Source organism: Stegostoma tigrinum, chromosome 9 (assembly GCF_030684315.1).
Source record: "Stegostoma tigrinum isolate sSteTig4 chromosome 9, sSteTig4.hap1, whole genome shotgun sequence".
In the NCBI taxonomy this organism is placed as follows: Eukaryota; Metazoa; Chordata; class Chondrichthyes; order Orectolobiformes; family Stegostomatidae; genus Stegostoma; species Stegostoma tigrinum.
This window is the reverse complement of record NC_081362.1, coordinates 45,110,684-45,125,249: the sequence shown is the minus strand read 5'-3', so window position 1 is coordinate 45,125,249 and position 14,566 is coordinate 45,110,684. Positions and strand designations below refer to the sequence as shown.

The following is a 14,566-nucleotide window of genomic DNA, read 5'->3' as shown; positions in this document are numbered from 1 at the left end:
TAATTGTGTAAGTCCTGTTGTTGTTGTTTGTATTACTGAAATGCAATACCTCATATTTATCCAAACAAAGATCCATCTGCTACTCCTCAACCCAGTGACCTAATTGATCAAGATATCAGTATAACTCATTCTTTCATTAAAGCATACCATGGCTGAGGTTGAATTTCCTTGGACTGTACTGCAATAATCTACAAGATTTACGGATAAAAATATTTCATGGATTCAATGCTTTATTTGGGTGATAAGATTGCTGGGTCAGCCTCGTAGAATTCAACTTTATGAACAAACTGCTATAACAAATATTGAGAAAATCCTGCAATATTTATGCCACTTTGCAGACTTCGGAATTAAGAGCTATCTGTCAACCAAGATCAAAGGTATAGCATCCACTGTTTAGTCTCAAAACGATCAGCATTTTTATTACTGGGAACGAGGTCATAACTCAAAGTCGAGGCTCACATTCAGTGGTTTCAGCTGACTCCGTGGGAACAGTTGTGATGCTAACATCCTCAGAGCAGGCGATCAGCAAATGATTCAGTTTCCTCCAGGCTTTGAGTATCTGTAAAGTTGCTGGAAAAGCTCAGCAGGTCTGGCACCACAGCTGTAATGTTAACCCCTTATTTTTCCTTTGCAGATGCTACCAGACCTGCTGAGCTTTTCCAGCAACTTTGTTGTTGTTACTGGTTTACAGCATCCGCAGTTCTTTTGGTTTTTATTTGAGCACCTATTCCTGCTTTTAACAATATTTAAATTGATTAGCTCACAAGAATTGCTTTTAACATCTGACCTAATTTTCAACTGAAAGAAAGTGTTCCATCTATTCGATGTAAGCATTTTGCCACAAAGCTGAAGTCAAGCTGCAGCCAAAGAAAACCAATTTTTAAAATCATGTTTATTGAATCTCATTAAAAACATAAAGATTACAATGCAGGATTGTTATACGATTATTGTACGAATGAATTAAGTGTTTAATAACTAATGACGGCTCTCATGATTTGTTAAAATCCAGTAAAATCAACTGTGTGTCCAGGCAGAAGCCAATATGAAGCATATTAGTGCCCACAGATGCAACCTCTTGGTGTAATTGCCTGGGCTCACCCTTTTAAAATTAACGCTTGATTTTATCTTCCATGTTAACTATAACAAATTACGCACCTATTATGTTCAAACCTCCAGCATCTGGCTCACTTCAGCTGCTTTCCCTGTTAATGGTCACGTCTATGAACATTTCCACAGAGAGAATACACCAGTTTTTTTATATATTCATTCAAAGATGAGCATGTTACTGGCTAGACCAGCATCTGTTGTCGATAATTAATTGCCCAGAGGCCTGTCAATTATTCTTTCTCTATACTCCAGCCTCGTGACGACACTACCAACATGCATGTTTATTATCTGTTTTGTAGCAGTTATTAAATATATTTGAATAACTCATAAATGCAATGAAATGAAGGCAAAGGCTGGTTGGTGTCATTTTCCTTTTCATTGCTTCATATGCAAATTCCACACATTTCTCCGAAGAATATTTATACATAGAATAGAAACAGAAAGGAACAGAAATGATGCAATAAAGTCAGGGATATATGAAATCCTTCATGTCAGTTTGCAGCATTTCCTTAAACCACTTTTTAGATTGTAGCTTTCTAATTTGCTTACAGTTATGAAGTATTCTTATTATAGGCCACTATTTGAAATAAACAATTTATTTTCAAATCCCAAAATAAAGAAGGAATTCCAGTAATTAATCCAGCAAAATTTGTTTGATGTGGTATGTGGTTGTGAATTACTGACCCTCCATATAGACTGTCTTACTGCTATGAAAAAGTAACTTATTGTAATTCTTCGAGAACGTTTGTTTTAAAACTAACTGTAAAGACCAAACATTTTTGCCAGACATATAATCTCATTCAGTCATTGCAGAAGGATGCAGCACAGTTGTTATTTAGTCACGTTCATAAATGAAATTTTTAGTTTTATTAAGAATTTTAGCCTTTTTCAGTACACTTCCTTTCGGTTGCCAGGGTTAAAACATGAATCTAAAGATTCGTGCTGTAGCTGAACTTTGCAATAATTGCAAAATTAAACACAGTCATTAGTTCTATTGATTTTAGAGGAATTTGAAATTTGATGTAAACTCCAGTGACAGCAGCTGTCTTGATCACAATCAGGTCCTTATTAATGTTGCGTGATCATTGAATTTTAATTTGTTTTCAACGATGCTGAGAGGAGGGTGGTTGTCATCAAAATGCTCTGTTGAGTTAATGAAATGTGACCATTTACTCTTTGTTTCAGAGCCAGCAGTTACTTACGTCAAACAGCTGGAGACCAGAGTGAAGCAACTAGAGGAAGAAAACCGAATGTTACCCCAGGTGGGTTAATGTCTTTGTCCTATCTAACTGCGATCATAAGAAATAGGAGCAGGAGGAGGCCATCGGGCCCCTCAAGCCTGTCCCACCATTTAATAAGATCATGGCTGACCTTTTTGAGCGTCAGCTCCACTTACCCGTCCACGCACCATAACCCTTAATTCCTTTACTGCTCAGAAACTTACCTAGCCTTGCCTTAAACACATTCAGCGAGGTAGCTTCAACCGCTTCACTGGGCAGGGAATTCCACAGATTCACAACCTTTTGGGTGAAGAAGTTTTTCCTGAACTCAGTCCTACATCTGCTTCCCTTTATTTGAGGCTATGCCTCCTAATCCTAGTTTCACCTGCTAGTGGAAACAACCTCCCTGCCTCCGCCTTATCTATTTCCTTATCTATTTCTTTCATAATCTTATATGTTTCTATAAGATCTTCCCTCATTTTTCTGAATTCCCAGCCTACTCAGTCTCTCCTCATAATCCAACCCTCTCAACTCTGGAATCAACCGAGTGAATCTCCTCTGCACCCCGTCCAGTGCTAGTATATTACCTCTCAAGTAAGGAGACCAAAACTGCACACAGTCCTCCAGGTGTGGTCTCGCCAGGACCCTATACAGCTGTAGCATAGTCTCCCTGTTTTTAAACTCCATCCTTCTGGCAATGACAGACAAAATTCCATTTGCCTTTTTAGTTACCTGCTGCACCTGCATTCCTACCTTTAGCAATTTATGCACAAGGATATTTTTTACAATTTAAAACTTAGTCCATTTTGCTGTTATTCCCACCAAAATGGATGGCCTCACGCTTATCGACATTGTACTCCATCTGCCAGACCTTTGCCCACTCAATTAAACTATCTATATCCCTCTGCAGACTTTCAGTATCTTCCGCACACTTTGCTCAACCACTCATCTTAGTGTCATTTGCAAATTTTGACACACCACAGTTCTTCCCCAACTCCAAATCATCTATATAAATTGTAAACAATCGTGGTCCCGACACTGATCCCTGAGGCACACCACTAGCCACAGACCGCCAACCAGAAAAACACCCATTTACCCATACTCTTTGCTTCCTACTAGTCAACCAATCCTCTGTCCATTGCCAATACATTACCTGTAATACTGTGCAACTTTACCGTATGAAGCAGCCTTTGGTGTGGCGCCTTGTCAAATGCCTTCTGGAAATCCAGATACACCACATCCACAGGTTCCCCATTTTCCACCTTGCAAGTAATGTCCTCAAAGAATTCCACCAAATTAGTTAAACATGACCTACCCTTCATGAACCCATGCTGTGTGTTCCCAATGTGAAGTGATATGCTTTTAGCACTTCTTAAGCCTGGTGATAATAAATAAAAATGATGGTATTCTTCAACCACTGTCCCATTTAGGGACATTTTTCAAAGCTATCAGAGGCCAGAGGTTTGGAACAAATTTATTGCTTCAGGTCATCTCAGGGAATGTTTGTAAGTTGACAGTGTTACTTCAGGAATCTGCTTCATGATAATTTCACTATTGATTATAAGATAGCTACAATGATTAGTTTTTAATACAGAATTGAGTCACTTTGGAAGAAGTACCAGAAACAACACTGACATATTTATGTAGGTAATAGATTGTTGACACACTATTGGAAAGAAAGTAAACAGGCAAACTACAATCTGGAGACCACCTGTGGACTCCCACCTCTGCATAATTCAGATCTTGAAAATAGAAAATGAAATGGAAAGGCAAAGAATATTCATCTATATACAGTATTACACATTTCTGTTGAAACCTCTGAGCCCATGTAAACTTTGTTAATTGTGTCAAAGTAGCATTTGGCCAAGTTTGGCATGAAGGAGCTGTAGAAAAACTGGTCTCAGTAGAATCAGTGGGATAACTCTGGTTCAGTTTATACCAAGTGCAAAAGAAGTTATCATGGAATGTGGGCATCACTGGTTGAACTACCATTTATTATCCAGAGGGCAATGAAGAGTCAGCTGTGAGGCTGGAGTTACATGCAGGTCAGACCAAGTAAAGGTGGCAGATGGGCCAAATGCAGGAAATTGGGATTATCATAGGTATGTTGTGTTTGTCAAGAGTGGACATGATGCCCCGAAGAGCCTTTTTCTGTTCTGTAGATCTCTTTGACTGACTGTATATCTCTATAACAGATTGTTGACATTATCAATATAAGCTGATGGTGGTCCTTGTGGTATGTAATGTATATATTCAATATGAATTAGTATGTATTATGCATAGCATGATAAAGGGTTGTGACGTCGTGTTCTTGTGCACACCATGATTAGCAATTTCAAAAGATGAACAGAAATGAGAATCCCAGAATTCTAAAGCCTGTTTTTATTTGTAAAACTGCCCGTAATCGAAATATAAGCAATAGAATATTTAGTCTGAGACATGAGCGCAGGGTAACTGTATGTAATCATCTATTGTTTTGAAAATAGTTGCTTCATTCTTGACAATTTTCCTCTTCTCCAAGACTGGAAAGCTGGTCCAGTAATTGGAATGCTTTCTCATTTTGTTTGGCGATCTGTTGAAAACAGATGTGCAATGAGTCTGACTTACTCACTGCTCATTGCAGTGTAGCTAAAAGATCAGAAGTTTTTATTTACAACTTGAAGGTCAAGTGGACTTGTATGATGCACACGTTAGCTACCAGGTTATGTTACTTTTCAGAGCAGTGGAGTGGATACTTTACAGTACAGACTGGCACTAGGAGACTAAGGAAAAGCTGCTGAGCAACAGCCTTTGGATTTGCCTTTTTCATTACATTTCACAGTTCTCTAGGGCAGTTCATCAAGCGACATCAGGAGCCTACAACGAGAAGCATACCTCCTCCTCTGTGAGTGAAAAAGACAAAGGGAAGAAATACTTAAGATTCTCTGAAAATGGAATTCTAATATAAGAGCTAGAGCCAAAGAGTGGAGAACCAAACTGTGATCAACACCTTGTTTTGCAGAATTTGTTTTCCCTTTCTGTATTTTTCCACCTATAATATTCGTGTGAAACCATCTGTTTTTGTCTGTTTTATCTGTGAATGAATATGTTTGTAATTGGGATTTTAAAGGGAATAGTCTAAGTCAGATGATGGTGCATTAGTCATCCATTCTTGCTGTCCACTAAACAACAAATTGTCTGGCTTGGATCTAACAAGTAATTTATGGACATTTATAATTGCCTCCTTACTTTTATACTCCATCCTTTTATTCATAAACTCAACTTCACTTATAGAGCTTTAATAGCCTCTTCAACTTATCTTGTCATCTGCTGAGAATATTATGCATATACTTCCAGATATCTCTGTTCCTTTACATCTTCTAAATTACACCATTTACTTAAGATTGCTTTCTCTCATCTTCTAACCATAATGAGTAATTTCATGCTTCCCTGCATTGAATTTGGTCTAGCAGGCATATGCTCATTTCAGCCGTTTGTCTTGATCTTTCTGATGTTTATTAATATTCCCTGTACTTTCTGGCATCTTATACACATCAGAAAATAACCACAAATCTAATGTTTAGCCCAAAGTAAATTACGCATGTGAAAAGCAGAAGACCAAGCTAATGACCAAATAGTTTTGTGCTTTAAGTTTTCGATTCCTCAGTTAATAAGAAGCATATCATTGAGTTTTTAAACCTTAGTTTACACTCCATATTCCAATGTATTTGCATAAGGAATATGAAGTGGCTTTTTAACTCTGCTTTTCAAATTTGGTAATTCATTTTTTGAAAAATAGAGATTAAATTAACACAGTTTGATTACTTAACAGTGGATGTAGCATTCTTTAATGTCTTGATTGGAGGACGTTAAATGCAGCAGATATATAACCTTAGATGAGTGTATAAAATTCTGTCTTTGTTTTTTCATTGATGAGAATGAATATTCTGAATGCATTAGAGAAGTTTGCAAAATAGAAAATAGAACATGGGCAGCACGGTGGCTCAATGGTTAGCACTGCAGCCTCACAGCAGCAGGGACCCAGGTTTAGTTCTAGCCGCAGGCGACTGTGTGGAGTTTGCACATTCTCCTTGTGTCCATGTGGGTTTCCTCTGGATTCTCAGTTCTCCCCGCACAGTCGAAAGATGTGCAGGCTAGGTGGATTGGTCATGCTAAATTGCCCATAGTGTTCAGGGATGGAGAGATTAGGTGGGATATAGAGGGACGGGTCTGGGTGGATGTTCTGAGGGTCAGTGTGGACTTGTTGGGCCAAAGGGCCTGTCTCTATACTGTAGGGATTCTGTGAATCTACTAACATTGAACAGTATAGGCCCTTCAGCCCATGATGTTGTGCAGACCTATTATCCTACCCAGATCCAACTACCCAGCATACCCTACATTATACTACCCTCCATATGCCCATCCAAGAGTAGCTTAAAAGTCTCTAAATTCTTCCCCATACCTTCCTCCAGTCACCTTAAAATTGTGCCCCTCGTAATAGACGTTTCTGCCCTGGGAAAATGTCTCTGTGCGATCCACTCGATCTATGCCTCTCATCATCTTGCTACACCTCTCAAGTCATCTTTCATCCTCCTTCACTCCAGTGAAAAAAGTCCTAGCTCCCTCAACCTTTCCTCATAAGACCTGTCCTCCTGTCCAGGCAACATCCTGGTAAATCTCCTCTGCACCCTGCCTAAAGCTTTCACATCCTTTCTATAAGGAGGCGACCAGAACTGAACACATTATTCCAAGTGTGGTCTAACCAGAGCTTTTTAGAGCTGTAGCATAACCTCGCGGCTCTTAAATGCAATTCCCCTGCCAATGAAAGCCAACACACCATATGCCTTCTTTACAACCCTATCGACTTAGGTGGCAACGTTTGAGGGGTCTATGGACATGAACCCCAAGCTCCCTCTGTTCTTCCACACTGCCGATAATCCTGCCATTAACCCTGTATTCTGCATTCAAATTCAGCCTTCCAAAATGAATCACTTCACACTTTTCTGGGTTGAATCCCATCTGCCACTCCTTTGCCCAGTTCTTCATCCTGTCAATGTCCTGTTGCAACCTACAACAGCCCTCCACGCTGCCCACAACTCCACCAACCTTTGTGTCATCGGCAAACTTACTAACCACCTTTCTACTTTCTCATCCAAGTAATTTATAAAGATGACAAAGAGCAAATGTCCCAGAATAGATCTCTGCGGAACACCACTGGTCACTGAGCTCCAGGCTGAATACTTTCCATCTACCACCACACTCTGTCTTTTATTGGACAGCCAGTTTTTTTTATCCAGACTGTGAAATTTCCCTGAATCCCATGCCTCCTTACTTTCTGAATGGGCCTAGATATGAAACCTTATCGAATGCCTTGCTAAAATCCATATGTACCACATCCACTGCTCTACCTTATTGATGTGTTTTGTCACATACTCAAAGAATTCAGTAAGGATTGTGAGGCATGACCTGCCTCTCTCAAAGCCATGCTGACTATTTCTAATCAAACTGTGCTTTTCCAAATAATCATAAATACTATCTTTCAGATTCCCCTCCAGTAATTTGCCCACCACAGTAGTAAGACTGACTGGTCTATAATTTCCAGGATTATCCCTGTTCCCTTTCTTGAACAACGGAATGACATTTGACACCGTCCAATCTTCTGGTACTATTCCAGTGGATCATTGCCAAAGGGGCAGCAAACTCTTACCTAGCTTCGCATAAAAACCTTGGGGTATATCCCGTTCTGGCCCGGGGACTTATCTGTCCTCATGTTTTTCAAAATTACTAGCACATGCACCTTACTAACATCAACCTGTTGAGCATATCTGCCTGTTTCATGATGTCCTCACAAACGTCAAGGTCCCTCTCGCTGGTGAATAGTGAAGCAAAGTATTCATTAAGGACATCCCCTACCTCCTACAACTCTGTGCACAAGTTCCCTTCACTATCCCTGATTGGCCCTACCCTCAGTCTGGCCATCATCTTGTTCCTCACATAAGCATAGAATGCCTTGGGGTTTTCCTTGATCCTACCCACTGAGGTTTTCTCATACCCCCTTCTAGCTCTCCTAAGTCCATTCTTCAGTTGCCTTCCTCTTGACTAGGTATTCCACATGTCTTGTCATCCAAGGCTCCTTCGCCTTACCAACCTTACCTTGCCTCAGTGGGACAAACCTATCCAGTACCTGTGGCAACTGCTCCCTAAACAACCTCCACGTTTCTGTCAAGCATTTCCCTGAGAACATCTGATCCCAGTTGGTGCTCCATAGTTCACGTGTAATAGTATTGTAATTCCCCCTCCCCCAATTAAATAGTTTCTCATACTGTCAACTCCTACCTCTCTCCATGACTGCAGTAAGGATCAGGGAGGTATGATCACTATCACCGAAATGCTCTCCTATGGAGAGATCTGACACCTGGCCTGGTTCATTGCCAAACACCAAGTCCAATATGGCCTCCCCTCTAGTCGGCCGATCTATGTATTGAGTCAGAAATCCTTTCTGGACACACCTGACAAAACATGCTCCATCCCCAAACTATTTGCATTTAGAAAAGAACAACTATCTATAAACAATAATGTCCTGATCAGCAATTCTATTCCCATCTTTCCCTGTTGATTCTCACTCGTTTATGATGCAGGCTTTATGCATTTACATAAAGGATCATACAACACAGATTTTGTTAAAGATGATGAACTCTATTTTTTCTTAAAGCCGGTGCTTGCTGACACCAAGGAGCATCCATACTAGCAGTGATGTCACTTATAAATATAGTAACAAATAGTAAAATGACCAATTAATTACATAATTTTAATGTAACAATACATCAGATAACAGAAATATACTGCAAAACAATGCAGAACTTCTATCTTAATTTTTAAAACTCGCTTGGTTCTGTGCATGTGCAGTTGGCAATCGCCTTGTATTCTAGGTCTCTTTGTTCTGCAACACTCTCCAGGACCCTATCATTTGCTATGTAAATCTTGCCCTGGTTTGCCTTAATTAAACACGACACCTCACATTTATCTAAATTAAACTCCATCTGCCACCCCTTGGCCCATTGACCCATATGATCAATGTCCTCTCGTACTTTGTGATAATCTTCTTCACTGTCCGCTACGCCAAGTGTTTTGGTGTCAGGCTGTAGGCCTACTTGACTATTAATCCAGAATCCCAGCTAATGTTCTGAGGACCTGAGTTTGCATCCCATCATGGCAGATGGTGGAATTTGAATTCAATAATCAGGAAAAAAAAGCCTGGCATTAAGAATCTACTGATCGCCGTGAAATCATTGCCGATTGTCAGAAAAGCCCATCCGGGTTACAGATGTCCTTCAGGGAAGGAAATATGCCACTGTCACCTGGTCTGGCCCATATGTGACTCCAGACCCACAGCAATGTGGTTGACTCTCAGTTGGCCTCTGAGATGTCCTCGCAAATCACTCAATTGTACCATTTGCTACAAAACCTCAAAGAAATGAAACCGGACGGATCACCTGGCATCAGTCTAGGCACTGGACAAGACAACAGCAGAAACAGACCTGTTGACCCTGCAAAGTTCTCCTCATTAACATCTGGGGGTTAATGCCACAATTGGGAGAGCTGTCTCACAGACTGGGTAAGCAACAGCCTCACACATTCCTACTCACAGAATCATACCTTCCAGACAATGTCCCAAACACTACCATCACCATCCGTGGATATTTCCCGTCCCACCAGCAGAGGGGGCGGCACAGTGACATACAGTCGGGAGGGTGTTGCTCTGGGAGTCCTCATCATTGACTCCGGCCCCCATGAAGTGTCATGGCTTCAGGTTAAACATGAGCAAGGAAACCGCTTGCTGATTACCACATACCGCCCTCCCTCAGCTGATGAATCAGTACTCCTCAATGTTCAGCAACACTTAGAGGAAGCACTGAGGATGGCAAGGGTACAAAATGTACTCTGGGTGGGGGATTTCAATGTCCACCACCAAGAGTGGTTGGGTAGCAGTATGACTGATCGAGCTGGTCGGGTTCTAAAGGACATAACTGCTAGACTGGGTCTGCGGCAGTTGGTGAGGGAAACAAGAGGGAAAAACACGCTTGACCTCGTCCTTACTGATCTGTCAGCTGCAGTTGCGTCTATTCATGAGAGTTTCGGTAAGAATGACCATCACACAGTCCTTGTGGAGATGAAGTCCCGCCTTCACAGTGAGAACAACCTCCACCGTGTTGTGTGGCATGATACCATGCTAAATGGAACACAGACTTTGCATAGATCTTGCAACTCAAGACTGGGCATCCATGAGACGCTGTGAGCCATCAACAGCAGCACAATTGTACTCCAGCACAATCTGTAACTCATGGCCTGACATATCCCCTACTGAACGTTTGCCATCAAGCCAGGACTACTTGCACGCCAAACAGCGAAAGCAGCAAGCAATAGACAGAGCTAAGCAATCCCACAACTAACGGATCAGATCTAAGATCTGTAGTCCTGCCACATCCAGTCATGAATGATGATGGACAATTAGATAACTCACTGAAGGAGGAGGATCCAGAAATATCCCCATGCTCAATGATGGAAGACCCCAGCACATCAGTGCAAAAGATAAGGCTGAAGCATTCGCAGCAGCCTTCAGCCAGAAGTGCTGAGTGGATCATCCATCTCAGTCTCCTCCAGTGGTCCCCAACATTACAGATACCAGTCTTCAGACAATTCGATTCATTCCATGTGATATCAAGAAATGGTTGGAGACACCGGATACTGCAAAGGCTACCGGCCCTGACAACATTCTGGCCATAGTACTGAAGACTTGTGCTCCAGAACTTGCCACTCCTGTGGCCAAGCTGATCCAGTACAGTTACAACACTGGTACCTAACCGACAATGTGGAAAATTGCCCAGGTATGCCCTGTACACAAAAAGCAGGACAAATTCATCCCAGCCTATTACCACCCCATCAGTCTACTCTCGATCATCAGTCAAGTGATGGAAAGTGTCATCAACAGTGCTACCAAGCAGTATCTACTCAGCAATAACCTGCTCAGTGTTGCTCAGTTTGGGTTCCACCAGGGCCACTCAGTCCCTGATCTCATTACAGCCTTGGTTCAAACATGGACAAAAGAGCTGAATTCCAGAGGTGAGGTGAGAGTGACAGCCCTTGATATCAAGGCTGCATTCGACCGAGTGTGGCATCAAGGAACTCCAGAAAAACTGGAATCAGTGGGTATAAAAAACGAATGAACTGCAGATGCTGTAAATCAGGAAGCAGTCTGTGTTCAAATGCAACAGGATCTGGACAATATTCAGGCTTGGGCTGGCAAATGGCAAGTAACATTTGTGCCACACAAATGCCAGGCTATGACCATCACCAATAAGAAACAATGTAACCAAAAACTCTTGACATTCAAAGGTGTTGCCATCACAGAATCCCCCACTATCAATATCCTGTGGAGTTATCATTAACCAGAAACTCAACTGGACTCACCATATTAACACAGTCGTTATAAGAGCAGGCCAAAAGCTAGGAATGTTGCAGCAAGCAACTCACCTCCTGACTCCCCAAAGCCTGATTGCCATCTACAAGGCACAAGTCAGTAGCATGATGGAATATTCCCCATTTGCCTGAATGAGTGCAGCTCCAACAACATTCAAGAAGCATGACAGCATCCAGGACAAAGCAGCCCACTTAATTGGTACCACATCCACAAGCATTCACTCCCTCCACTACTAACACTTTATTGCAGCAGTGTGAACAGTCTACAAGATGCACTGCAGAAATTCACCAAAGATCCTCAGGCAGCACCTTCCAAACCCGCAAACACATCCATCCAGAAGGACAAGGTCATCAGACAAATGGAAACACCACCACCTCGAAGTCACTCACCATCCTGACTTGGAAATATATCGCCTTTCCTTCACTGTCACTGGGTCATAATCCTGGGATTCCCTTCTTAATCGCATTGTGGGTCAATCTACATCATGTGGACTGCAGCGGTTCAAGAAGACAGTTCATCACCAGCTTCTCAAGGGCAACTAGGGATGGGCAAGAAATGCTGGCCAGGCAGTGACGCCCACATCCCACAAATGAATAGAGGAAAAGAAAATCTGCAAACTTACTACCCAGTCCTCCTACATTCACATCCAAATCTATTACATAAATTACAAAAAGCAGTGTACCCAGTACTGATCCTTTTGGCACACCACTGGTCACAGGCCTTTGGTCTAAAAAACAGTCGTCCACCACCACTTGCTGTCTCCTATCTTCACGCCTGGTTTGGATCCAGTTGGCTGGATCCCATGCTGTCTAATATTGCTAACCAGTCCACCATGCAAAACCTTGTCAAATGCTTTGCTAAATTCCATATGGACATCGTACACTGCTCTGCCTTTGTCAATCTTCTCTGTCACCTCTTCAAAAAACTCAACTCAAGTTAGTGTGACATGATTTTCCTGATCGCAAGGCCATACTGGATGGGTATGTGAATGGGAAGGGCTTAGAGGGATATGAACCAAATGTTAGCAGATGGGACGAGATCAGATTGGGATGTCTGGTTAGCTGGGATGAGTTGGACCGAAGAAATATTGTGTTGGAATATTGTGTTCAGTTCTGGTTTCCTCACTATAGAAGAGATGTGGAAGCTTTAGAGAGGGTGCAGAGTAGATTTACCAGGATGCTGCCTGGACTGGAGGGCACGTCTTTGAGAAATGGTTGAGGGAGCTAAGGCTTTTTTCATTGGAGTGAAGAAGGATGAGAAGCATACAAGATGATGAAAGGCATGGATCGAGTGAATAGCCAGAGACTTTTTCCCAGGGCGGAAAAGACGATTATGATGGGGCACAAGTTTAAGGTGATTGGAGAAAAGTATGGGGGTGACATCAGAGGTAGGTTCTTCACACAGAGAGTGGTGAGCATGTGGAATGCGCTGCTCTCAGTGGTAGTGGATTCAGATACTTTAGAGACTTTTAAGCAACTCTCGGATAGGCACATGGAGGATAGTAAAATGTCGGGTATGCAGGGTAGTTTGATCTTAGTCGGATAATAGGTCGGCACAACATTGGAGCCGAAGGGCCTACATTGTCCTATGTTCTATGAAGGATCTGTTTCTGTGTGACTGTATGACTGCAAGTGAATACCTTTGACAGCATTCAACTATTGTATAAAAACACTAACTTTACAACACCCTCGTTGTTCAAAAACCATGGGACGTGCAGACTGACTTCTCCCAGAGTACATCAACGTCATTGATGCTTACTTAATGAAGAATTTGTCCTCCTCACAGTGAATAGAACTACTGAGTCACTCCAGGAGCTCCATCTTACTCAACAGTTGCAACAATAAGCAGAATCAGCAGCAGATCAATATCATGCATCTAAAACCAAAAGAAATCACCTTCTGAATTGAAAATTATATATTGTTAAATGATTGTGTTATTTTAAGGTTCAGTGTTAGTGATTGGCACCAGGCTGACTTAACAACGAATAAGTCCTGTCATATTGATCTCCTTCTGAATGCAGTGGCAGACACAATTCAGGGAATGTTCTGAAAATCATTTAGGATTAATTATGTTGCCACCAATTTGTATACAAGTTTCTGGTTGTGTGTCCAAGGTCTGGAAAGCTGTTAAGAATGTCACTGCTTCAGTGTTGCTGGGAATTTTGTTGCAATGATGAAAAATGAATACCATTCTTGCACACCATGGGGCCCATGTAAATTTAAGTGCATTTTTTTTCTCAATTCCAATGGTGCTTAAACCACAGAAGGTCGTGTTAAGTAAATTGGCTACCCTGTTTTCAGATTGCTACATTTTCATTTGAGGTTTCACATTTTGTAGCAGGGTTGCACTCTCTACTGCTCACCTGGTTTCCTTAATTTCCTTAACACTGTTTCAAAGCTATGACTGAGGTATTGGTGGATGAATTGAGTTGATATTCAGGTACTTCCTGTGTGCTGCAGAGTGACTTTCTGTTTCTCTACCTGCTCCTTTGAAGATTATCGCTCTGTATCACAACAAGTTGTAGACACAGGAAATGTACCAATAGCTCAAAGACAGAACAACAGATAAGCAAAAATTGCTACATTGAAGAAATTTGTCAAGGTACTTTATGAAGTGGAGAAGGATCGCTACTGTGCAGAAAGAAGCCATTTGGCTCATTGAGCCTGCACCAACTCTCTGTGTATCCCACCCCATCCCTGTAACCTTGCATGGTGTTTTTAATGTGGCTAATTCACACAACCCCCCCCACCCCTGGCACTACAGGACAGGTTTTAAGAATGGC

The 14,566-nt window shown here is 41.7% G+C and overlaps 1 protein-coding gene across 1 annotated transcript in view; it reads left to right on the top strand.

Annotated features, from left to right (window-relative positions):
* LOC125454556 (coiled-coil domain-containing protein 85A-like) overlaps positions 1-14,566 on the top strand; it is a 629,033-nt gene that overhangs the window by 407,381 nt on the left and 207,086 nt on the right. The window contains exon 2 of the mRNA XM_048535430.2: positions 2,293-2,369. Within this exon, the coding sequence (XP_048391387.1) occupies positions 2,293-2,369 (77 nt within the window). The remainder of the gene's footprint in view (positions 1-2,292; positions 2,370-14,566) is intronic.